The 27602-nt window shown below is 45.3% G+C and overlaps 1 protein-coding gene across 1 annotated transcript in view; it reads left to right on the top strand.

Moving 5' to 3' along the window:
• ADGRB2 (adhesion G protein-coupled receptor B2) overlaps positions 1-27602 on the top strand; it is a 694168-nt gene that overhangs the window by 467062 nt on the left and 199504 nt on the right. Inside the window, exons 3-4 of the mRNA XM_063954232.1 lie at positions 12316-12402; positions 26535-26699. Of these exons, the coding sequence (XP_063810302.1) occupies positions 12316-12402; positions 26535-26699 (252 nt within the window). The remainder of the gene's footprint in view (positions 1-12315; positions 12403-26534; positions 26700-27602) is intronic.

Raw genomic sequence — 27602 nt, 5'->3', positions numbered from 1 at the left:
GACCCTCTTTGACAGCAGTCACGGGGGGTACCGGAAGTCGGGGAAAGGGGTCCCATGTGTAAACATGGGACCCCTTTCAGTGCGTGATCCGTGGTTTCCATTTTTTTATTTTGCCAAGTACATGGATTACAAACAAGAAGAGGACCAATCTACCCCGGATTGTTGTGAGTATAATTTTATTTACAGGTAGTGGTACCCCGTGGATTCTACGTGGAGAAGAGGACCGACACTTCGTGTCAACATAGGTAAGTATGTGTGTATGTTGGTGTGCATGTATGTAATAAAGTTATACTGTCACGGTGTGTGTGTACTGTTTTTATTTGGGTATTTTTTTTGTAGTAGAACTACAGGTACCAGCGGGACTGTTTTTCTCCCGCGTGCTGGTACTTGTGGTTCTCCAAGTACCAGCTTGCGGGGGAGGCTTGCTGGGACTTGTAGTTCTGCTACAAAAAACAATACATTTTTTTTGACACATGGCTATCAGCCTCCCATCCGCCGTCCTTGGATGGAGGGGGACAGCCTCGGGCTTCACCCCTGGCCCTTGGGTGGCTGGAGGGGGGGGAACCCCTTGATTTAAGGGGTCCCCACTCCTCCAGGGTACCCCGGCCAGGGGTGACTAGTTAGTGATTTAATGCCAGGGCCGCAGGGACCTATATAAAAGTGTCCCCCGGCTGTGGCATTATCTCTCTGACTAGTGGAGCCTGGTGCTGGTGTGAAAAATATGGGGGACTCCTATGTGTTTTGTCCCCCGTATTTTTGGCACCAGGACCGGACGCAGAGCCCGGTGCTGGTTGTTAAAATACGGGGGATCCCCTGTCATTTTTCCCTCCGTACTTTTACAACCAGGACCGGCTCAAAGAGCCCGAGGCTGGTTATGCTTAGGAGGGGGGACCCCACGCATTTTTTTTCAAGATTATTGAACACTTTTGTGCCGTCCATGAAGTCGAATCCAGGACTCACACTATTCGTCAATTGGTCCGTTTTTCGACAGCGGGACTGTTGAATCTGGTTTTTATTGAATATGTCAAATTCAGGTCCCGGCGGGTGGGATTTGACTGTTGAATTGTGTCGAATCCAAAAACGGTCAAATTCCAGCCGGAATTCGACCGCAATTGCATATACCCCTTAATATTTACATTTATTCAGTTTGTTGATTTTGTACTTTTTATATAATTTATTCATATAGAGATCAGGGGCGGGATGTAATGCTGCCCGAGTTCGGACGGCAAAATCATGCCTTGTAAGTTATTGCCCCTTTAACAAAACGTCTGAGTTCGGCTGGCATCCCGCACGACTGCCGTACTCGGGCGGCATTACATCCCGCCCTAAATTTGCCTGACGTTCATTTACCTCTAAACAGTATGTTTAAATGATACTCTTTGCAGAGGGTCAAATCTATCCCAGACTGTTGGCCAGGGTCAGTGGTTGAAAACAATAAAACATCTTGACAGGAACAGCTAAATTTGGTAATATAAATTTGTTCTGTGAACTTACAGATGTGTTCTCGTACACCTATTCTCAATACACCATAAGGCGCAAGATGTGGAGAGGTGTAGCATCTTTTTCTTTAAATGTTGCATCTTATTCACATCACAGATGCAGCAAAACCCCACTCACAGTATACTACAGATGCTGGGGACAGTAATTAGTTTTAACAAAGTTGCAGATACAGCACACCGGAACTTGGCGTTAGAAAAAGCTGCAGCCACTGCATCACAGCACTTCGTATACAGATTCAGACTCGTACGCACAGATATGTACAAATGTTACATGTCATTTTGATCAGTGCAATTGAGCAACGTAGTTTTGTTGTATCCTGTTCTTTTATTTGTGAGAATAAGATGCACATTTTGAGTGAAAAAAATGCTTGGCACAGCTGTGTCAGCTGGGACTTGGCGCGCTGAGAGTGGCTTTTTGACGTGACGGAAGCCACAGCATATGAGGACACATCTGTAAACTGGCCTAGACTAGGGGTTAATGAAGTCATTCTGCAATCCATACAAACAATAAGGAGGAAACACCGCAGTGTATGATTTGGCATTGTGTATGCTTGGTTTCTCATAATATTTGTCAAAGATAATAAAAAAAAACAATTGCATGTAGGCATATGAAGGATGTAGCTAAACTGTATTTGTTCTCAGTCAATAATATGAATTGTATTCATAAATTGTAATTTCTTGCTTAGCCCTAGAGGGTAATGTCTACAATGTTATCAGTTTGTACAGAAATATCATGCATGTAAGATCATTTTCAAAAGACTACGGGCAAAAAACATGATGGTGATTTAGATGGAAAAGCTATTAATATGCATATATGTGTTGGAATTCAGTGTATGTGTTCCTGAGAGTGCAGCGTGTGTGCCTGCTCTTGTGTGAGCATGTGTTCAGGGTAGAGTCGTTTCTATTCTTTCTGAATGTGTGGGAAGCTGGGAGTTTGGTTACCAGAGCAACGAAGGGATGTAAGAGGCATCAGGAGTGGTGGGGGAGCTCAGAGAACCTGCATCTAAGCTAAGAGTTTGGGAAGATTCCAGGAGGTGACAGGACCACCCAGTAGCAGTATAATGGTTCTCTAGCATGAAACTTTATCCTTACCTCATACTCTTTCTTGTCTTCTGTAATGTAGTCAGGCTACACTTTATTCACAGGGACAGGATGTCCACAAGTCACATAATCAAACCACAAAATTAGCATAGTGAGACATGTTTGTTTTAAAACAATACAGTGTGACACATCAAATTATTGATAATTACAGTGTTCAGTACTAGCAGCAGGCTCTGCTGAAAGGAGAGGACAGCTACATACCCGTACATATCATTTTTTACAAGGGGACGCTGGTATAGAACTGTTGCAATGGATTTTTCCAGAACATCAGAATTTTTCTAGCTTATACAGAAGAATCTCTTAGGTCTGATACTTGTAATGTACATCAGTGTACCCTCCAGTACTTTGATGTACATATACCTTGAACAGTGACACCAACTTATATATTTTGTTATATCTGGAACTATGTCATGTACTGTATTTGGATATGAGAAAATTACCTGTTGCAAAATAAATAAATAAATCTGGATCCACTACATAGCAACTGAAAGCAGCAATACTATTTTTATTATTATTTAAATAGCAAGGAAACTACATTTTTAAGCATGCATCATGATCAGGCAGTAATTTTTCTTAGTACTCTTACAAATCATTATTTCCTTTTCAAAATTTGTCTGGCAGCAATACAAATATGGCTGCCAGTTACACCGACTGTATCTTAAGCTGGGTAAACACCTGGTTGATCTGCCAACCTATCTAATGATTGGTAAGTGCATAAACACTTCCCAATCGTCAGCCCGATGTGTTGTGCGGGCTTTTAAATGTGCGCGCCCAGTTGAGGATTCAGTCACCAGGTGGTCTCTGCAGCAAGTAACCTCCCATACACACAACCAAATGCACCAATATATCTGTAGATATATCGACCATTGGCTGTGCTGCAGGGCCGACGCAATATGTCTGTGAACTAAGTCGTTCAGACGTATCAGGGGTACACACCAGCCAACAGGATCGCAGTATATTGCCATTTGATTGAATGGCTGATATATCGCTCAGTGTGTATCCAGTTTTAGGCTCAAAGCATGTCATGTGATGGCAGGGGGGGGAGAATGAGGAGGAAAAAATAAGATTTTACTCACCGGTAAATCTTTTTCTCGTAGTCCGTAGTGGATGCTGGGAACTCCGTAAGGACCATGGGGAATAGACGGGCTCCGCAGGAGACTGGGCACTCTAAAAGAAAGATTAGGTACTATCTGGTGTGCACTGGCTCCTCCCTCTATGCCCCTCCTCCAGACCTCAGTTAGGATACTGTGCCCGGAAGAGCTGACACAATAAGGAAGGATTTTGAATCCCGGGTAAGACTCATACCAGCCACACCAATCACACCGTATAACTCGTGATACTATACCCAGTTAACAGTATGAAATATAACTGAGCCTCTCAACAGATGGCTCAACAATAACCCTTTAGTTAGGCAATAACTATATACAAGTATTGCAGACAATCCGCACTTGGGATGGGTGCCCAGCATCCACTACGGACTACGAGAAAAAGATTTACCGGTGAGTAAAATCTTATTTTCTCTGACGTCCTAGTGGATGCTGGGAACTCCGTAAGGACCATGGGGATTATACCAAAGCTCCCAAACGGGCGGGAGAGTGCGGATGACTCTGCAGCACCGAATGAGAGAACTCAAGGTCCTCCTCAGCCAGGGTATCACATTTGTAGAATTTAGCAAACGTGTTTGCCCCTGACCAAGTTGCAGCTCGGCAAAGTTGTAAAGCCGAGACCCCTCGGGCAGCCGCCCAAGATGAGCCCACTTTCCTCGTGGAATGGGCTGTTACTGATTTAGGATGCGGCAATCCAGCCGCAGAATGCTCCAGCTGAATTGTGCTACAAATTCAGCGAGCAATAGTCTGCTTAGAAGCAGGAGCACCTATTTTGTTGGGTGCCTACAGGATAAAAAACGAGTCAGTTTTCCTGACTCCAGCCGTCCTGGAAATATAAATTTTTAAGGCCCTGACTACGTCCAGTAACTTGGAATCTTACAAGTCCCTAGTAGCCGCAGGCACTACAATAGGTTGGTTCAAGTGAAAAGCTGATACCACCTTAGGGAGAAACTGGGGACGAGTCCTCAATTCTGCCCTATCCATATGGAAAATCAGATAAGGGCTTTTACATGACAAAGCCGCCAATTCTGACACACGCCTGGCCGAAGCCAAGGCCAATAACATGACCACTTTCCACGTGAGATATTTCAAATCCACAGTTTTAAGTGGCTCAAACCAATGTGATTTTAAGAAACTCAACACCACGTTGAGATCCCAAGGTGCCACAGAAGGCACAAAAAAGGGGCTGAATATGTAGCACTCCCTTTACAAATGTCTGAACTCCAGGCAGTGAAGCCAGATCTTTCTGGAAGAAAATCGACAGAGCCGAAATCTGGACCTTAATGGAACCCAAATTTAGGCCCATAGTCACTCCTGACTGTAGGAAGTGCAGAAAACGACCCAGCTGAAATTCCTCTGTTGGGGCCTTCCTGGCCTCACACCACGCAACATATTTTCGCCAAATACGGTGATAATGGTTTGCGGTTACTTCTTTCCTGGCTTTTATCAGCGTAGGAATGACTTCCTCCGGAATGCCCTTTTGCTTTAGGATCCGGAATTCAACCGCCATGCCGTCCAACGCAGCCGCGGTAAGTCTTGGAATAGACAGGGCCCCTGCTGTAGCAGATCCTGTCTGAGCGGTAGAGGCCATGGGTCCTCTGATATTATTTCTTGAAGTTCCGGGTACCAAGCTCTTCTTGGCCCATCCGGAACCACGAGTATCGTTCTTACTCCTCGTTTTCTTATTATTCTCAGTACCTTTGGTATGAGAGGCAGAGGAGGGAATACATGAACCGACTGGTACACCCACGGTGTCACTAGAGCGTCCACAGCTATTGCCTGAGGGTCCCTTGACCTGGCGCAATATCTAGTTTTTTTGTTTAGGCGGGACGCCATCATGTCCACCTGTGGCCTTTCCCAACGGTTTACCAACAGTTGGAAGACTTCTGGATGAAGTCCCCACTCTCCCGGGTGTCGGTCGTGTCTGCTGAGGAAGTCTGTTTCCCAGTTGTCCACTCCCGGAATGAACACTGCTGACAGTGCTAAGACGTGATTTTCCGCCCATCGGAGAATCCTTGTGGCTTCTGCCATCGCCATCCTGCCTCTTGTGCCGCCCTGTCGGTTTACATGGGCGACTGCCGTAATGTTGTCTGATTGGATCAGTACCGGCTGGTTTTGAAGCAGAGGCCTTGCCAGACTTAGGGTATTGTAAATGGCCCTCAGTTCCAGAATATTTATGTGTAGGGACGACTCCTGACTTTACCAAAGTCCTTGGAAATTTCTTCCCTGTGTGACTGCCCCCCAGCCTCGAAGGCTGGCATCCGTGGTTACCAGGACCCAGTCCTGTATGCCGAATCTGCGGCCCTCTTGAAGATGAGCACTCTGCAGCCACCACAGTAGAGATACCCTGGTCCTTGGAGACAGGGTTATCAGCCGATGCATCTGAAGATGCGATTCCGACCACTTGTCCAAGAGGTCCCACTGAAAGGTTCTTGCATGGAACCTGCCGAATGGAATTTTGCTTCGTAAGAAGCTACCATTTTTCCCAGGACTCGTGTGCAGTGATGCACCGATACCTGTTTTGGTTTCAGGAGGTCTCTGACTAGAGATGACAGCTCCTTGGCGTTCTCCTGCGGGAGAAACACTTTTTTCTGTTCTGTGTCCAGAACCATCCCCAGGAACAGCAGGCGTGTGGTAGGAACCAGCTGTGACTTTGGAATGTATAGAATCCATCCGTGCTGTTGTAGCACTTCCCGAGATAGTGCTACTCCGACCAACAACTGCTCCATGGACCTCGCCTTTATAAGGAGATCGTCCAAGTACGGGATAATTAAAAACTCCCTTTTTTCGAAGGAGTATCATCATTTCTGCCATTACCTTGGTAAAGACCCTCGGTGCCATGGACAGTCCAAACGGCAGTGTTTGGAATTGGTAATGGCAATCCTGTACCACAAATCTGAGGTACTCCTGGTGAGGATGGTAAATGGGGACATGTAGGTAAGCATCCTTGATGTCCAGGGATACCATGTAATCCCCCTCCTCCAGGCTTGCAATAACCGCCCTGAGCGATTCCATCTTGAACTTGAATTTTTTTATGTATGTGTTCAAGGACTTCAAATTTAAAATGGGTCTCACCGAACCGTCCGGTTTCGGTACCACAAACAGTGTGGAATAGTAACCCCGTCCTTGTTGAAGTAGGGGCACCTTGACTATCACCTGCTGGGAATACAGCTTGTGAATTGCCTCTAGCACAGCCTCCCTGCCTGAGGGAGTTGTCGGCAAGGCAGATTTGAGGAAACGGCGGGGGGGAGACGCCTCGAATTCCAGCCTGTACCCCTGAGATACTACTTGAAGGATCCAGGGATCCACCTGTGAGCGAGCCCACTGATCGCTGAAATTTTTGAGGCGGCCCCCCACCGTACCTGGCTACGCCTGTGGAGCCCCCGCGTCATGCGGTGGACTCAGAGGAAGCGGGGGAAGAATTTTGATTCTGGGAACTGGCTGACTGGTGCAGCTTTTTCCCTCTTCCCTCGTCTCTGTGCAGAAAGGAAGCGCCTTTGACCTGCTTGCTTTTCTGAAGCCAAAAGGACTGTACCTGATAATACAGTGCTTTCTTAGGCTGTGAGGAAACCTGAGGTAAAAATTTTTCTTCCCAGCTGTTGCTGTGGATACGAGGTCCCAGAGACCATCCCCAAACAATTCCTCACCCTTATAAGGCTCTATGTGCCTTTTAAAGTCAGCATCACCTGTCCAGTGTCGGGTCTCTAATACCCTCCTGACAGAATGGACATTGCATTAATTCAGGATGCCAGCCGGCAAAATATCCCTCTGTGCATCCCTCATATATAAGACGACGTCTTATGTTCGCAAAATAGTATCCCTGCTTGACAGGGTTACAGACCACGCTGCAGCAGCACTATCTGCAGGTCTCAGTCTAGTACCTGAGTGTGTAAATACAGACTTCAGGATAGCCTCCTGCTTTTTATCAGCAGGTACCTTCAAAGTGGCCGTATCCTAAGACGGCAGTGCCACCTTTTTTGACAAACGTGTGAGCGCCTTATCCACCCTAGGGGATATCTCCCAGCGTAACTTATCCTCTGGCGGGAAAAGGTACGCCATCAGTAACTTTTTAGAAATTACCAGTTTCTTATCGGGGGAACCCACGCTTTTTCACACTTCATTCACTCATTTGATGGGGGAACAAAACACTGCCTGCTTTTTCTCCCCAAACATAAAACCCTTTTTTAGTGGTACTTGGGTTAATGTCAGAAATGTGTAACACATTTTTTATTGCCGGGATCATGTAACGGATGTTCCTAGTGGATTGTGTATATGTCTCAACCTCGTCGACACTGGAGTCAGACTCCGCGTCGACATCTGTGTCTGCCATCTGAGGGAGCGGGCGTTTTTGAGCCCCTGATGGCCTTTGAGACGCCTGGGCAGGCGCGGGCTGAGAAGCCGGCTGTCCCATAGCTGTTACGTCATCCAGCCTTTTATGTAAGGAGTTGACACTGTCGGTTAATACCTTCCACCTATCCATCCACTCTGGTGTCGGCCCACAGGGGGCGACATCCCATTTATCGGCATCTGCTCCGCCTCCACATAAGCCTCCTCATCAAACATGTCGACACAGCCGTACCGACACACCGCACACACACAGGAAATGCTCTGACTGAGGACAGGACCCCACACAGCCCTTTGGGGAGACAGAGAGAGAGTATGCCAGCACACACCAGAGCGCTATATAATGTAGGGATAAACACTATCACTGAGTGAATTTTCCCCAATAGCTGCTTGTATAAACAATATTGCGCCTAAATTTAGTGCCCCCCCCTCTCTTTTGAACCCTTTGAGCCTGAAAACTACAGGGGAGAGCCTGGGGAGCTGTCTTCCAGCTACACTGTGAAGAGAAAATGGCGCCAGTGTGCCGAGGGAGATAGCTCCGCCCCTTTTTCGCGGACTTTTCTCCCGCTTTTTTATGGATTCTGGCAGGGGTAATTATCACATATATAGCCTCTGGGGCTATATATTGTGATTATTTTGCCAGCCAAGGTGTTTTTATTGCTGCTCAGGGCGCCCCCCCCCCCCCCCAGCGCCCTGCACCTTCAGTGACCGGAGTGTGAAGTGTGTATGAGGAGCAATGGCGCACAGCTGCAGTGCTGTGCGCTACCTTGGTGAAGACTGAAGTCTTCTGCCGCCGATTTTCCGGACCATCTTCATGCTTCTGGCTCTGTAAGGGGGACGGCGGCGCGGCTCCGGGAACGAACACCAAGGACGGGTCCTGCGGTCGATCCCTCTGGAGCTAATGGTGTCCAGTAGCCTAAGAAGCCCAAGCTAGCTGCAAGCAGGTAGGTTCGCTTCTTCTCCCCTTAGTCCCTCGTTGCAGTGAGCCTGTTGCCAGCAGGTCTCACTGTAAAATAAAAAACCTAACATATACTTTCTTTCTAGGAGCTCAGGAGAGCCCCTAGTGTGCATCCAGCTCGGCCGGGCACAGAAATCTAACAGAGATCTGGAGGAGGGGCATAGAGGGAGGAGCCAGTGCACACCAGATAGTACCTAATCTTTCTTTTAGAGTGCCCAGTCTCCTGCGGAGCCCGTCTATTCCCCATGGTCCTTACGGAGTTCCCAGCATCCACTAGGACGTCAGAGAAACTTACATTACATAGAGCAGACAAAGCTTAGAGTGATGTTCCAAAGTATCTCTGCTCACTGTGCCAAGTGACTGCAAATGACATGATAGTTACATGACCATATGGAAACTATAAAGATCGCCCGCTGTGTGAAAACGCACAGCAGCGATCACATCTGAATTACCCTCTAAATAAATATTTATCCTATTCACTACGAACAGCAGGCCTAATTCAGACCCGATCGCTGCAATGGCAGCAATTGCAGTCTGAAGCCCTTTGAGGCGTGCGCATTCACAGCGGGCGTACTGTGCGTGAGCACCCCGTGAGGCCCACTGAGATGCAAAAGCATCTCCGGACTGCAATCGCCTCTGCCTGATTGACAGGCAGAGGCGGTCGCGGGGCAGAGGGAAGGGGGTGCCAACCGTTAGTGGGCCTTGGTACGGATAATGCAGCCGTGTCCGGACCGTTGTGGGGGTGGGTCACGGCAGCTGCCGCTTTGACCCAGGATGTGGCTAGTAGCTGCCTTCCAGCGGGTGCGAAAGTATTGCCGCCCTGCAATGCTTTTACTCCGATGCAGGGGGGCAGGGACTGACTTCCGGGGTGGACTAGCCCTGTGCTGGGCGTACCCCCGCATGTCAGAGAAACTGATCGTAGATGTGCTAAATTTAGCACATCTACGATCAGCTCTGAACAGAGGCGGATTGGCCATAGGGTCTACAGGGAAGATTCCCGGTGGGCCGACGCACTTGTGGGGCCCGTTTTGTTTCAGGACATGTGGTCCTATTTATAGACATAATGAATAAGATGCCAAACAATTTGCATATATGAAAATGACTTTGCCACTTAGCCTGTGATTGCAGTGTATGCTCTGTCTGCCTGCTTGGCTGACATATAAGATTGAGTGAATAGTGATTGGGATATGGTTGGTGTAATAAGCAAGAAAATATATCTTTCTAAAGAATTATATAGTTTCCTAAATTCTAAAGCTGTATCATATAATGTGCTCATAACATTTAATTTTATTTCCTTTTAACTTCCCCTTGATGCTGGACATCCCCACTATCTGGAAAGTATTGGGGGGAGGGTGCTGCTGCCATGGCCCATGGCTAGACCTTACACCTCTGGTGCTGCCCAAGTGGGGCCACTAGTACAAATTTTTTCCAGGGACGTTTTTTGTTCCCAATCCGCCCCTGGCTCTGAATCACCCCCAGTGATCACTAACATACAAATATTGGTCTACTTCCTCTACTTTGTGTAAGTTACAGGTTGTATAGAACATTTTTTTGACGATCTGAAGTAATTCTAAAAGATGCTCAAAGGTCAAATGTGTTTTGTGTGTTATAAGAAGTTGAAACGTTTACAGCAATACTTTTTTTTAAACATATTTTATGTTTCACTATTGTTAGTATATATGTGTGTTTTAAAGTGGAGGAAGGTTGTGCCCTTTCCTTTGAATCCTTAGGCTACATACTGTAAGAGAAACAGGCACTTGGGGCATAACACTGAGATCTGACCTAGTCATTCAGTGATATATAAGGCACTATCACATATTAGTCTTGGTCTTGCCCAGTGAATAGGAACACTGTGAATAACAAGTAAGCTAGGCCAAGAAATCATTTATAGTGCAGCTAATTAACTTAACCTCCCAGGTGCTGGAAGGAATATTCATTAGAATGGATGGTTTTGTGTGTTGTAATGCCTATGCATATGACTATTTACTGTACGTGCACTATGCACTTGCTTAATGTCCTTGACAGTACCTAAGGTAAAAGGAAGCATTCACCTCAGTACAGATGAAAATCTCAGACTCATACAGATCCACAGCAGCATGGTTTTAGTTTCATCTTCCCAGTGGAAGACGTACCATGCATATTTAATCACACAACCGGTATACCCAGAAGGGGAAAAGACTCATGCTTTGCAATAGAAAACATATCTGGGGCCCTGTCTTAAAAGTTGTAATTTGTAGACTAGAATGTAAAGTGTGATTTATTAGTTGTATTCTGTATTTGTGCCCATGACTATGAGCTAATTAGTATTTTCACAGGAGGGTAGATTTCTTTACTGACGATAGGCTGAGCAATTGGTGGTCTGCCGGTGAAATCTATCTGCAGCTTATTACATAATTCATAAACTCCAACTGATAAGATGATTTGCAAATGACTGTTATTATTTATCAACTGCTCAGCAGCAGATTAACCCTTTAGTCTTGTTTATCTGAGCACTTACCAGCACACCCCTGATCATTTGATCCGGTCGATCGTGAAGTGGCTCAAACCATACTTGCCTACTTGACCCTCTCCATGAGGGAGAAAATGCTCTGTTCCTGGACTTTCCTGGTAATGTATGATTGCAATCACCTGTGGTGAGCTAGTTAATTGATAAGAAAGGTGTTTCACCACAGGTGATGGCAATCATACATTACCAGGAAAGTCCAGGAACTAGAGATGAGCGGGTTCGGATTTAACGCCAGAATTAACGCCAGTTCGGTTTTATCCGGATTTTTCTTATTGGCTATCCAAAACACATGACATCCGTGAGCCAATAAGGTGCCATTTTGAGAACCGAGTAAATCCGAGTAAAACCGAGTAAAACCGAACCCGCTCATCTCTACCAGGAACAGAGCATTTTCTCCCTCATGGAGAGGGTCAGGTAGGCAAGTATGGCTCAAACAATCCGAGCAGTTATTTCACAGCATGGTTTCACAGCATGGGACGGCTTTTCTCAAACTTCTGGAGCTTTGTATATGTATAAATACATATATTGTATGCATACCCTCCAACATGACCCGCCCCACTAGGTACAAAATGCTATGTTTCTGGACTTCCCTCTTAATTTATTATTGCCATCACCTGTGAAGAAACAGCTTTCTTATTATTTAACTAGTTCAACACAGGTGATGGAAATCATAAATTAAGAGGGAAGTCCAGGAACAGAGCATTTTGTACCTAGTGGGGCGGGGCACGTTGGGGGGTCTGTTGTATGTAGAGTAACTGTTCTTATTTACAGTACTGACCCTTTTTAATTTCTGTCTTCAAGGAGAAGATGACCAGGAAGAGAATCAGAAGGTCAAGACCCAGAGACCACGGTCAGCCGATGAGCCAGCTATATACATGGCACAAACAGGTGAGACGAAGACAGATAAGTCTTTTTATATTAATAAATGAGCATTTTGTTGTTTTCATCATCAGAGGAGTCAACATAATTTTCCAAGGAGTCCTTCAAACCAATATAATCAGAAGTTAGGGAAGAATTAAAATGGAATTAGCGACATAATTGTGCACAGTTGAACTGAAACAATTTAAAATACATTACTATGGCAGCGCTGACGGTACTGCGCCATACCCAAGCTAATACCCCTTTCATAAATACATAAGGAAGTGTGATAAAGGCTATCAAACCTAATTTTCACAATAAACATAAATAAAATGAAACACATCACACAATATCAATGAAAACCATCTGACAAATGAAAGACCGCTCTAGAAGAAACCATTTTTTCTCAGAATTATTCTTTATTTTGACAGCTGAGACAGGCAGAATAACATTAACAGCATGTGGCTTCAGATATCTTGCCCGTCAGAACCATGTCTAAACATAATGACCATTTCTCTGGCGTTTTAATCTGGGGCTTGATAAACCGCACCTTCATATTTCACATTGCTTGCATAATCTGCCATTTGAAAAAAACTTGTGATGTCATTTTCTAACTATGCTCTGAAAATATCCTGTTTCATGTGCAGTTTGCACTTTGGTAGATCTCCCAGTTTCAAACCGCACATAAAACAAATGAAAAACATGACCTATTATTATCCTTAAGGAGAAATGCCGACATTCTCCAGCGCTGAGTGACCACAGTGGTCTCGCTGCCTTCTTTCATCCAACTATATTAAAAAAAAAATGTTTTTTTTACCATCCAAAAGTCTGTTCTTATCTTTACTCATCAATGATTCTCTCCTAGCATGACTCCTGCAAACATTTTGAACATTTAGTTTTGTTTTAACATATTGCAATAAAAGTGGCATTTTGTTCACTTGCATGATATATATATTGATATATATATATATATATATATATATAATAGATAAATAAATAAATATATATATATATATATATATATATATCGTCACACTTCTGCACTTCTGCAGCGCACAGAAAAAAATTACAGTAGGGCAGGTCTCCTGGTCATTGACGAGTATATATATATTTATATACACACTGTTTATGGATTGGAACCAGGGCTTCAGCTATACTTACCCCTTTCACACCACCGCCGGAACATGGGTCGTTGCGTCTCACACAGGACACTTGGAGATGATGTAATCTCCTAGCACTACTGAGCCAGCAATCGGCAGCCTTTTAGTGACTTTCACTCTGCAGTCAACCAGGGTCAGACTCAGGAATAATCCGGGTGGCGACCCAAGTAGCGGTCTACCCTTTCAGACCATGCCTGAACCCAGATTGTACTGGTTTACCCCGGCAATAACCAGGGTTCTTGGCTCTGTGTGAAAGGAGCATTACTGTCAATTTTCAAATACAGCCTGTATGATGACAATTAGAAGCTGATTGGTACATTATCTTTCCCCCTTTTAGCTATCTCCAAGACTTGATACATCTCCCCCATAATTTCTATGTTCTGAAAGGTAAACATTCTGAAAAGTTCCTTGTTAATATGACCACTGGATATAACTATTTGATTTAATTAGCATCTACTTATTTAGTGCCAACATATTCTGTTGCACTTTAACATTGAAGGCTATTGCATTCTAATATAATATCCATATTTTATAAAAGACAGACAAAAAGCTATTTGCAACTTCAATACTTTTTCCTTATTACTTTTCATACAACAAAAATGCATTTGCCAATAACGCACTGGTTTATGGCATTGCATACACATGTGACAATTTTAATCTTCATATTTCCAGGAGCAGCATATGCCCTTTCTACAGTAACTTGGTTCATTCTTCTGTTGAGTTTCAATTTGAGTGTAAACCGCAAACTAAGAACAACAAACATTCAAAGTCAAACATTCATCTGTCCATGTCCCTAAAGGCTATTTGTACTAATATTTAATAAAACCTTTGTACTTGGACTAGGAACGTGACTGCGGCCTGGAGTAGTAAAAGGGGGTAGAGCAAGGTAGATGCAACATTACACTCAACTGTATACCGTTCTCCATATTGACTCTACTGTATCTAGATGGAGACCTGTTTTATTAAAGTTCTCATTGTTTATGTAATGGGTCTTACCATAGTTTTTAAAAACAGTTTGGTAAATATGGAATTTCACTGCCACGGATAAAGATGTTACATCCTTGCAGCACCACTTTCAGGTTGCCAAGGACATGACGCATCTTACATCATGAAATTCTGCAGCTTCCAGGTCCACGTATATCAGTTTGCAGTTAAACTATGCAGCATCATTACAGTACATTCCCTGAGTCCCTAACTAGTACATCTATATTTTGTATACCTTGAAACGTTCCTGGCCTCCTAAGCAGTAAAATATCAGCAGTTATCCAGGAGCTAAATGGCTAAAATACTAATCCCTGCCACTCGAAGCTTCTCAAAATGTGTTGGAGTGTTTTCTGCCTGCCGTGACTGGCCAGTAATTTCTTCATAATTACAGCAGGTGGGAATGAGGAGTCTTAAGGTATTATTATACTCTTTATCTTGTTCAGTGGCATTACATACAGTAAGCTACAAAGTGTTATCTCCATTTGTTTCTCATTTTGGACTGCATATCTGAGCTGTTTATATACTTATTTAACATAGCTAGGCAATTTGCTGTGTAGTTTCTGGTTAATTATATAGATATTCTATAGCAGAACTGCCAGACATCTCCAGTGAGCATGAAACACATTTCCAGGTTCTCTATCAACCAAGTATCTTCTAAAGTTGGCAAATTATAATGACCAGACTAATTATATAGAGGTCAATTCAATTAAGAGCCATTTTGTGAAAGTGAAATCGCAGCTTAAAAATGACACACATCTTGGCCTATTTCTGCAATACACACCCGCAAAATATGAAATTCATTCAGATATAGCAATTTGCGAGCATTGTGGCAATGGCGTGCGAGTTTTCTACAAAAAACGACTTGGTAGAAGTGCAAGAAAATGTGGAGAACTGAGATAGCCAGTAATTGCAGCATTGTGTACAGGGGGCAGGGTCACGATAATGCAATCACAAATTATGGCCCACCAGCCCATTCACCTTCCACGTCACGCCACACTGCTATGCCAAATTAGCATCCCTTGGGGGGGTGTTAGCAGCCAGGAAGTCAGCAAGTGCGCCATAAGCAAAGTATTGCTGGTTCTTAAAAGGTGTCAAATGGTTGATTTTTACAGTTTTTATTAATGGCAGATTGATTGCCACCAAGTATTCTGGGTTACATTAAAATGTGTTCAATGTGATTTGATTTGTAGTGTTTTTGTACACTTGTAAAATGGGATCAATTCAATTAGGATGTGGGTCTTGCTACTCATTTGTGCAGCATTCTCAATTCAATTCCAACATCGCAATGTCTTTTCACAGCAATTTTCTTGGGGTTTTTTTGTGCATGTTTCTCAAAGCATAAGAAAAGGTAGGGAAAATTTTTATTTTAAGGCAAAAAGGTCAGTACTTAGGCAGAACCCCTGGTGGACCCCTCCCAATTAATGATCATTCACTTGTATTAGTTAAATTACTGTAAATAATTTTGCCAGTAAAGACATGAAAAGTTCAATAATTGTTTAAATCAAGTGGCCTAAAGGACCTTTGATGTCACAGGGAGGAGCCACGTCACCAGGGGGAGGAGCTAGGCCAGCGGGATAGATAGGGTACATTTCGGGTATCCTGTTCGGCCCTGGCCCCTCCCCCTGCTTATGTGTCTCCTCCCCCTGGTGACATCAGAGGTCCCTTACCCAACTTGGTTTTAGAACTAACCTATAAGATATGGTTGTCTTGATGGGAGAGGGGTGTTTGAACTTGTAGATGGGAACTAAAAGTGTTTTTTTCCAACATTTTACAAATGTACAAGAAAACACTGAAAAATCACATAAAGATATTTTAATATACCCCCAAATATTGTAAATACTTTAATTTGCTGAAAAACACTTGCTGGCAATTCGTTTTCCACCATTACTAAAAAAATTAAAACATTTGACAGCTTTTAAGAATCTCCAATACATTGCTTATAGCCACTAAAAGCGTATATGGTACTGTTTTCATTTATACTTTTTTGGGGTTCAGGATGATCTCATCGCTTTTTTATGCACCTCTCAAGGTCACTCTTTATACAGAGACTGTGTGACATTGCCACAATGCCAGCGAATCACCATTTCTGATTGAATTTCACAGTTCTCAGATGCAAGCATAATAGAAATAAGCGTTATTTTTAAGCTGCAATTTCACTTTCACAAAATCTCCCTTAATTGAATTGAGACCAAAGTTGGGAAAAACACTGTTAACTCCCATCTAGAAGTTCAGAAACCCATTTCCATTGATAAACACCTCAACTTTAATTGTCCCACATCATTTAACACATTTTTGAGCTTTTTAGAGAAAATCAACTAAAACAATTAGATTTATGTTGTCTAAATTATAGTATGTATACACATCCAATCGCATTTTTGCAAGGTATCTAAACACAAAGGACACTTCTTTAGGCACAAGTTACTAAACTGAGCTGAAATAGTGTCCTGCACTTATACACAGTTCCATGATTTATTGAATAAATTGTATATTACAATGCTGTAGTAACAAAACTAGCCCCTCTAGTGACATGTTAAAGACATTTAATAAAAAAGCAGTAAACACAATTTGGAAGTATAATGATGGTAGGTAAATAAATAAGGACTTAGTGTAGGGCCGCACATAGCGGCCAAGCAGGTCCCGTTCAGCGGGACCTGCTTGGTCGGAAGAAACATGCACATGGCGGCAGGCGCCCACACATATGCGGCAGTCCCGCCGCTGCTGGATCCAACCGCAGCATGCTGCGGTTGAGCCAGATGTCAGGACGGTGGGATTTCAATGTGAACAAATACACTTAAAATCCAGTGTGTCACTGGCCGGATCATGTTCTGCGGCATCTCGCAGAACAGGATCCATGTGCACACAAAACCCCCCTCCCGGCCAAGCGGGTCCCGTTCAGCGGAACCCACTTGGCCGCTATGTGTGGCCGTAGCCATACAGTGTAGGTCAGATCATAGGCATAATTCGTACTTTGTGGAAGAGGGGCATGATGATGCGACCGACATCACAAATTTTGGAGAATGCTCTCAAACTCCTGGGAGAGTCGGCCACCCTCCCAGATCCCATTTTTCTCTATTGTGATTTGAGCTTTGTACAGGACCATCTTAACAGCATTGTAGGTCCTGGGCAAAGCAATGCACTGGGGCCCCTACACACTCATTTATGGGAATCAATTAAGAAAAATCATAACATGCCACTCCTGCAGTCCCGTGCCATTATCCACATGGTTCCATACAGTGAATGGCTGCCAGCACTCCGATTAGAGGATAGCTCCAGCCGTCCACAGTCAGTCACTGTCAGGCTACAGGCTAGGACAGGGCCGTAACTAGGGGGGGCTAAGGGGGCATGCGCCCCGGGTGCAGGATTTGAGGGGGCGCCAAAGAGTTACATAGTAGCAGGTTTATTTATTATGATTTATTATTTATTAACAGTTTTTTATATAGGGCAGAAAATTCCATTGCACTTTACAATTGGAAATAAAATGATATAACAAAACTGGGTAATAACAAACAGTCATAGAGGTAGGAAGGCCCTGCTCGCAAGCTTTTTTACTGACAGTGCTGTGCTGATCCAGTGAGACAGGAGACAGCTCCCAGGGCAATGTATCTGATCCACCTGTCTGCCCGCAGCTGGCTCCGACGCTGTGTGGGTGAGCTCCAGTTACTGGGATCTCTCCTATGTCAGCTACTGTCTTAAACTCTCTTTTTTGCCATGCAGTGCTGCGACTAGCGTGCGGTGCATCGTACAAGCTATAGAAGTGCACTGTGCTCCCTTTTAGCAGTATCAACCTCTGCTTTGCCTCCCAGATGGGGGGATTTAGTGTAGCATATAGGGGGATGTAGTGCAGTGATGTAGTGTACCATATAGGGCAGGGGTTAAAGTGGGGGGGAACGAGGTGGAACTGAGTTCCACCACCTGTAATGGTAAGAGGAACTAGTTCCACCTCCTCCATTGCCCTGCACAGTAATTCCAACAGAAAAGCCCACCCCATCATCTGTGTCAATCGATGATACAGGCGGCACTAGTGTTGCTGATGAGCTGCAGCCACCTACTCCTTCCTCAGGTCCTGGTGCCTCCATGGTCCTCCTCCAAGAGTTCTACCACCTCACCAGGACCACTTTAAGCCCTGATATAGGGTATGTAGTGTAGTAATGTATTGCAGTATATAGGGGCCTGAAGTGCACTGATGTGGTGTAGCATATAAAGGGATGTAGTGTAGCATATAGGGTATGTAGTGCAGTGCATAGGGGCATGTAGTGTAGTGATGTAGTTCAGTGAGTAGGGTATGTAGTATAGTGATATAGGGCCTAATTCAGACCTGATCGCTCGCTAGGGTTTTTTTGCACTGCTGCAAACAGATAGTCGCCGCCCATAGGGGAGTGTATTTTCGCTTTGCTAGTGTGCAAACGCATGTGTAGCAGAGCTGAACAAACAGATTTTGTGCCGAGTAGCCCAGGACTGACTCAGCCGCTGCGAACACTTCAGCCTGTCCGGGACCGGATTTGACGTCAGGAACCCTCCCTGCAAACGCTTGGACACGCCTGCATTTTTCAACCACTCCCTGAAAATGGTCAATTACCACCCACAAATGCCTTCTTCCTGTCAATCTCCTTGCAAACTGCCGTGCGAATGGATCCTTCGCACAAACCCATCGCTGATTGGCGATCCACTTTGTACACATGCGACCGGATTGGCGATCCACTTTGTACACATGCGACCTGCCTGTGCATTGCAGTGCATATGCATGCCCAGTTCTGACCTGATCACAGCGCTGCAAAAAAGCTAGCAAGTGATCAGGTCTGAATTACCCCATAGTGCAGTGGATAGGGGAATGTAGTGCAGTGATGAAGTGTTATGACAAGGTGCAGCAAACCTCCCAACATGACCCTCTCCAGGAGGGACAGAATGCTCTGCTCCTGGACTTCCCTCTCAATTTATGATTGCCGGCACCTGTGTTGAACAGGTTAATGGATAAGAAAGGTGTCTTCCCACAGGTGAGGGCAGTCATACATTAAGAGGAAAGTGCAGAAGCAGAGCATTATGTCCCTGCTGGAGAGGGTCATGTTGGGAGGTATGGTGCAGTGATATAGTGCAATGTATGGGGTCACACAGACAGGGACGGATTGGGAGATAAAAGTGGCCTCGTGGGCGGCACCAAATTAACTGTAGGCGGGACCAATACCAAAGTAGGCGGGATTACTGTTTCAAAATGTAATGTAGGCGGAGTTGTGATTAGTGATGCGGTGTGCAGTGGTGATGGTACAGCTCCTGCTGCATTTGCTCTGCCCGACTCTGCTGCGTGCTTCCTGGTTGCTGGAATGCACTGTGGAGCGCACAGTGGCTACTTCCGGTGCTCTGGGTCTCCGAAGTCTTAATTTGTGGACCATTATTAGGCGCTGCATTATTAAAACATTACTAGGCTTAGTAGTCCTGATTTTTGTGCTCCTTGTTCCAGGGGCCCTTGTGACCTTCGAGGCCCGGTGTCCCTATCACCCCCAAAGTTGCCGGGCCTAAAAATAGATCATCCCCTCCCTTTAGAACCAAATAACTCCCCTCTCTTCAGACAGATCATCTCCCATAGCGTAGAATAGTCCCCTCAGACAGATCTTCTTTCCCTAGCACAGAATAACAAGTTAGATAATCTCCGCTACAGAATATCCCTTATCATTGCCATCCTACACACACACATGGGTCAGTGCCAGCCTACACACACACACACACACACTGGTTGAAGTGGAAATTTTGAAGTGGGTGTATGATAAAATGAAGGTTGCAATTATGCGTGCCCCTTCAGAAAAGGGCCATGGCCACTCAAAAGGGGGGGTGTCCTTTAGTGTAGTTTACCACAACATATACCCCTTATACACATTATGCACCACATTAGCAGGACCCCTTATACTATCTAGTTCTGGTGCCCCTTTCACATTATGCCGCACAGTATGAGCCAAAATTCACATTATAGCACACGGTATGAGCCAAAATTCACATTATAGCACACGGTATGAGCCAAAATTCACATTATAGCACACGGTATGAGCTAAAATTCACATTATAGCACACGGTATGAGCCGAAATTGACATGACGAGGAGTGACGTACAGCGACCGGCTTCCTGGCTGAGAGACTGTCAGTACGGGCCCGGCGGTGGCGGTGTTCAGGCAGGTGTATTTGAGCAGGGCTCATGGAGTTGGCGGGGGTGTAGGCGTGACTGCGCTGCTTGGTGCCGTGGAGGAGCGGGTATGGACGCCGACGTGTCTCTATCATGTCAGTGGATGAGATAGGGATGCGGATGTATGGCTCTTCTTGGTGTCACCCCATTGATGACTCTGTCGTGACGCCACTGATTAAACTTTCCACATTCAACTGGCAGCTGAAATGACTTGCAGCCAGCCAGGGAGTGACAGCAGAAGGTTGATATTGAGGTGCGCAATCAAATTCAAGGCAGCTCCTCCCTAGGCTTCCTGAAGTAACGGCAGCACTGAGCATAGCAGCTCTGTCTTTAGCCTACTCCCACATCTCCCTCCCAGAGTCCCAGTAGCGCAAGCGGCGGAGCGGAGGCGTGATGACGTCATGGGACCGGTGTGCATGGATTACTTACGGACCCGGCCGCAGTGGAGTCTTCCAGCGGGGGGGTGATGTTTGAGTCAGTAAGGGGGAGGGATGCGAACATAACTGTGCCGCGGTGGAGTCTTCCTGTTGCAGGCGGGGGTATATGATTTTGAGTCGGCGGGGGGTGCAATCGTAAGTGTAGTGCTTGGTGCCGGACGGCAAATAGAGCACTGCAGATAAAACCCCCGCCTACAAGAAGATTCCATCTGCCGCGGCACAGTTACGATCACACTCAAACCCCCCCAAGCAGGTGCGAGTGCGCCGCGGCCGGGTCCGTGATCTCTGACACACACATAGACTGTGTCAGTGACAGTTTCATGAAGGGGATGCAGCAGGTGCGAGGTGTGTGGTTCTTGTTCGGTGTCACCCCGTTAAAGGGTGACACCCAGGTGTGGGCCGCACCCGCCTCATGACGCCTCTGGATACGATTATGATTTGAGGGTGAGCCAGGACAATTTAACCAGTTTGCAGTTTCCTTTCTCTGAAGATCCACTGAGCAGAGGCTGACAATGAGCGAGGAATGCAACATGCGTGATAGGTCATATTCTAGGAATGCCGCTCCAACCACATTGTGGTTTACATTACTGGACACAATGCATACATTTAATAAGACTTCCAGATATATTACACCTCACACTTCCAGACATATCACACCACACACCTCCAAATATTATAGAACACCTCATACCCACAGACATATTACATCTCATACCCCCATACATAATATTACACCTTATAACCCCAGATATAATTGTACACCTCACACCCCAGACATATTACACCTCATACCCAAAGACATTTTACATCTCATACCTCCAGACATAACATTACACCCCATACCTAGAATTCCCAGATATAATATTACACTCAAAACCTCATATCCTCAGACATAAAATTAGACCTCATACCCCCGAGATATATTACACCCCATACCCTACTCTATACCCCCAGACATAATACTGTAACAGCATGTTGCTCCCAGTCAGGACATTTCACAGCACCAACACAGGAAAGGAACATGCATTTAGGGAAGTAGTGTAGTCATACTCACTTCACCTCTCCTGCTGCAGGACGAGCACCCACCGTGGCTGCACCTTCTCTTCCCGCGCAAGGTCCGCATCGATGGCGTCTGTGGTCAGTCAGGAGGGTGGGGGCAGGCAAGCTCTCTAGGTAACCTCCAGTGGCCGCAGCGCAATGCCGCGCTCACAATTCATAAGCAAGCAGCCTGGTGACGCAGAGGGGGGTGGCGGGCCGGCTCCCCTAATAGCGGCCAGTGGCCGCGGCTCTCACAAGCCGCAGGGTCACGTGAGAGGGGGCGGGCAGGCTCTCCTGATAGCGGCCAATGGCTGCGGCACTTACAAGCTGCCTGGTGACGCAGAGGGGGGGCGGGCCGGCTCTCCTGAGAAGCGGCCAGCGGTGCTCAAAATGTATAAGCAGGTGGAGGGGGCGGGGCCGCAGAGGACAGGCGGCCGCACACTCCAATCGGCCCACCGGGGGATTCCCCAGTAAACCCGATGCCAATCCAGGCCTGCACACAGAGGAGCATGTAGTTGGACATGCTGGGGGGGGGGGCATGTGACGCTTAGGGCATTTGAGGCACATAGAATATTGTTCAGTAGTAGCCCCTTTTTTTATTTAATGTTTTTATTTTATTAATATTATTTATTTATTTTTTGGGTGGGGGCGGGCGCCAAATTACTGCCTTGCCCGGGTGCCGAAAATCCTAGTTTCGGCCCTGGCTAGGAGGAAGGTAGAGACCACCACCTGTCCCTGCTCAAAGGCTCCTAGAATTGTGCTATGCCTTAATATGGCCCTGGCGTTGTGAGGGCCTAGATAATGCAATTTATGCTATCAGGACCCTCTTCCAATGTACAAGGATGTGATTTGCTTCATTGTGCATCTGTGATTTGTTTCAATGAGGGGTTTGCCAATACAAATTGCTTCTTTATGCCCTTGCACGTCTCCATCGGATCTCCGGTAGAGGAGATCCAAAAAGTAGTAAAGTGTGATTAAAAAGTCATGTTTGATGATGATCTTCAGAATATAAAAAGCAAAATGTCAACAGTTCATATCTAGGTTGTCATATGTTAGCAAACTGTGAACTTGATGCATCCGGTATATCCTAAGTGTCCCAATGTTTAAGTAGGAGAGTTCTGATGTGAGGGGACTTTCTTGCATTCATGACAACCACAACTTTTGTCCCCAACTGCCAGGAATGTTGGGAGGTGTGTTATACACATAGATATTGCCTCCATACAGTCACTATGAGGAGCATTGCTACACAACTAAATGACAGTGAAAATAGTGGACTACTTTCTAAAAAATGTAACTTAGTATATTTAGATGTTTTTCTCCAAATTTCATGAAAATATTGATTGTCTTCTGGATATACAATACTTCCAGACAATGTTTGTTTGTTTGTTTGTTTGTTTGTTTGTTTGTTTTTCTAAAAGTGTGTACACACGGTGAGATATTTCCTTGCAATTTTGACTATATAGGCCCTCATTCCGAGTTGATCGGTCGCAAGGCGAATTTAGCAGAGTTACACACGCTTAGTCTACGCCTACTGGGAGTGTATCTTAGCATCTTAAAAGTGCGAACGAAGTTTACGCAATATTGCGAACAAAAAAAACTTAGCAGTTTTAGAGTAGCTCCAGACTTACTCTGCCTGTGCGATCAGTTCAGTGCTTGTCGTTCCTGGTTTGACGTCACAAACACTCCCAGCGTTCGCCCAGACACTCCCCCGTTTCTCCGGCCACTCCTGCGTTTTTTCCGGAAACGGTAGCGTTTTCAGCCACACGCCCATAAAACGCTGTGTTTCCGCCCAGTAACACCCATTTCCTGTCAATCACACTACGTTCGCCGGTGCGAACAAAAAGCCGTGAGTAAAAATCCTTTCTTCATAGCAGAATTACTTAGCGCAGTCGCAGTGCGAACATTGCGCATGCGCTCTAAGCTGATTTTCACTGCGATGCGAAAAAAAAAGAACGAGCGAACGACTCGGAATGAGGGCCCTAGTCAAAATCGCAAGGAAAGTTAGTGCACATCGCAAGGTGAAAGTCACCTTGCAATCCCAATGCGATACCGATGCGCAGTCCCGCGAGGTCGATCTCGCAAGCCTAGATAGACTGTGCAGGCAAGTCAGTTTTGACTATCTAGTATAAAAGTATAGTCAAAATTGAGACTTAGCCAAAATTGCACATACTGTAGCCAGTATCGCATGCAGTCATCTAGACTTGTGATACAGACCACTGTCCCTATCACATAGTAAGAATCAGCACAGCCCAAATCTCACCATGTGTACACACCTTAATGGGCCCTACACACTGGCCGACATGACTGCACGATATGAACGATCTCGTTCATTAATGAACGAGATAACGTTCATATCGTGCAGTGTGGAGGCTCCAGCGATGAACGATGCACGGCCCTGCGCTCGTTCATCGCAGGTCCCCCGTCGGCTGTACATGCAGGCCAATATGGACGATCTCATCCATATTTGCCTGCACTTCAATGCAGCCGGGTGACGGGGGGAGTGAAGAAACTTCACTCCCCCCGTCACTGCCCCTCCGCCGCCGGGTCGGCCGTATCCGCCGTCGGGCAGCTCGGCAGCAAATCGGCCAGTGTGTAGGGGCTATAAGAAACAAGTGATCTGGCTTTTGTTTTACTAGCTAGCACAATATTTACATTTTTACCTTTTGATATAACTAGATAAACGCTACAATTTGATATCTTCAGAAGCGCATTCTAATCTCTCTACTGATCTCCATCTGCAGCCAAAGATGTTGATGCTTGAAAAATATTAAGTATTCCTATTATTAAGTTTGTATGCTCTGTGAACAGAAATGTATGATTTATAGTCCTTTAATGGTAATCTACTGCATATTTTATATTGCTGGTACGTGCAAACATATTGGCCACCTTATTCAGAAATGAGTGTAATAAAAATAATGGTAAGTTTAATTGATAAATCGTTGCATGAAGGCTCCTAATTGCATTAGAGTTCCTGGTGCGTGGCGAGGGGTAGAGGGAAAAGCTTGGGTGGGTTGTATGAGAAGTGACACTTCAGGCTTCTCTAACCGCTCTCTCATTCTGCGATCTAAAAAATGAGCTGCCACACTTTATACCCCTGAGGTGGCTTCCACATTCCCATTATTTGTTTTCTGCTTTATTTTTGGCTCCCATATTATTCCCCAGATTAGTAGATAGGGAATATACCTCTTCCAGCATGTCTTGTACAACATTCCAAAGGCAGTAGGCAGTGGGACATAAAATAAATGGAGCCTTCTCCCGCCCACCAATTGCCTAGCCACCCCATTCTTATACACTAAATCATTTGCAGAATGTTTATGTATTTTTCCTGGAGGGTTACTAGAAAGAGTGTGAGAGAAGGAAAACAATCTATTTATTCTATGGTTCAAACATATTTATTCAGCATTTTCCTGGTTGTGATTCTGGCACGAAGTGGTCCCGGCCCTTTCTGATTTATGAGTCCACTTCTCGTATTCGGCTGGAGATTGATGAAGTCCAAGGGCGCTTATGACAGAAAGCATCTGAGTGGGGAAGGAGAGCCTGCTTTTATGAATATTTATGCGCTTGCTAATAATGCCCTTATGTCAGAGCATTGTGTGTGTTGTGTGTGTGTTTATTTGTGTGTGCGGCTGAACACATTTCTATTCTCAGAGATTGAATGCATTCCACCCACAGAAGGAGGGGAATTAGCCATTGTCTCACCCTTGGCAAACGCTCTTCCTTTTGTTGCGTGATTCTCTTATGGTACACCAGACTTGTGCAGTGATTGGTTCACATTTGTTTAAAAGGTTGTGTATACTGTTATTAGAAGCCTGTTCAGACGTTATGGGGGCTGCATTGTGATAAGAATGGAATAAAACGATTGTCAGTCTCACTAATTAAGTCAGACGTAGCATAAAATGCATCAGCAATAAAATGTTGACATTAGCAAAATACTTGCTCCAAAATAAGAGCTAATAAAATTAAATGGGGAAAAAGATTAAAGGACGAATTCAATTAGCCACGGTTAATTACCACGCACTAATTGATTTGCTGGGGCTATTCAATTATAGCCCGTGGTCGGCCAGCAGGCTGCAGTTAATGCGGATTTCTGTTTGAGCTGTTAACTTATAGCTCCTGGAATTTATCCCGGATTCTATGGGTTAACGCACGGTATCGGGTAATTTACTGCACAAGAAAAAGGGGCTGTAATTCAATAGCCTTGGACATGAAAGCTTCCACCCTTTTCCCAGTGCGATAAATTACCTCTGCTAATTGAATCTGGTCCTATATCTTTTATCTCGTTACTGTAGAAATGTCTTACGTTAACAAATCCAGGAGTACACCTGTGGCTTGCACTACACTGCCATGTGTTAACCCTGTCTTTTCTTCCTGTTTTCAGGAGATCCCGCTGCTGAAGGATGGTCGCAATGGGGAGTTTGCTCCACAACATGTGGTCAGGGAACACAGCTTCGCACCCGCTCCTGTGTGTCATCACCATATGGGACACTGTGCAGTGGTCCACTGAGGGAGACGCGATATTGCAATAACACAGCTGCTTGCCCTGGTAAATTCCTCTGCCCTTTATATTCATATATGTAATGTCACAGTAAGAATAGTAATTGTATAATTTGTCTGACATTTATGGTTTGATACCGAATTGGGAAAGAAACCTGTTTTTTTTTTCTGCTATAGTTTACACCAGTGGTTCCCAAACTTTTTTGAATCATGGCACCCCAGAGTATTAGATTTTTTTCCATGGCTCCCCTAGGCCAAGTTTATTATTGAGAAATTTAGAAAAAATCTATAAAATGAAGTAAATTGTTTATATGTCTTCTATAGGCAGGGCCGGCCCGCCCGTTACGCGGGTTACGCAAAAGAGTAAGGCGCCACAGCGTGGGGGGCGCCGGCAGCCTGCACCACGCTCCCAGCCCATGCTGCATACCGCCAGCTCCTATGCTGTGTGTGCAGAGCTGGATTAAGGAGGTGGCACGTATCCCTGGGCCCCCCTACCTGAAAGGGCCCCCGTCACACGCCAGAGATCAGATCGGTGATTAATCACCGATCTGCGGTGCCGCAGCAGCGGCCACTAAAAGCCGTCATACTGGCGGCGCCACACTGCTGTGCTGGGCTTCCGGCGGCCTTTGAATGAATGAAAGTCTGTGACGGCTCTCAGTCAGTGGCCGCACAACCTGCAGCAAGGAGCCGGCTCGGGGAGGAAGGCAGTATGCAGCCAAGCACTTGGCTCAAAGCAGAGGGGAAAGTAAGCCAGAAGCATTTTTTTTTTTGGTAATAAGTTAAAATGAAATAAACAAAGAATATCTATCTGTATAGACTATCAGTTTAAGATGAGGCTGCTTCATCTATTTTCAACATGATGAGTATATGCTGCTGTAGCTGTAATCATTGCCAATTATGCTGTAACTTTGCACTTTATGATCATCTATAGCTTTTTGTCTACTTTTGCATT

This window comes from Pseudophryne corroboree, chromosome 2 (assembly GCF_028390025.1).
Source record: "Pseudophryne corroboree isolate aPseCor3 chromosome 2, aPseCor3.hap2, whole genome shotgun sequence".
In the NCBI taxonomy this organism is placed as follows: Eukaryota; Metazoa; Chordata; class Amphibia; order Anura; family Myobatrachidae; genus Pseudophryne; species Pseudophryne corroboree.
The sequence above is the reverse complement of the archived record's forward strand: the minus strand, read 5'-3'. Positions and strand labels throughout refer to the sequence as shown.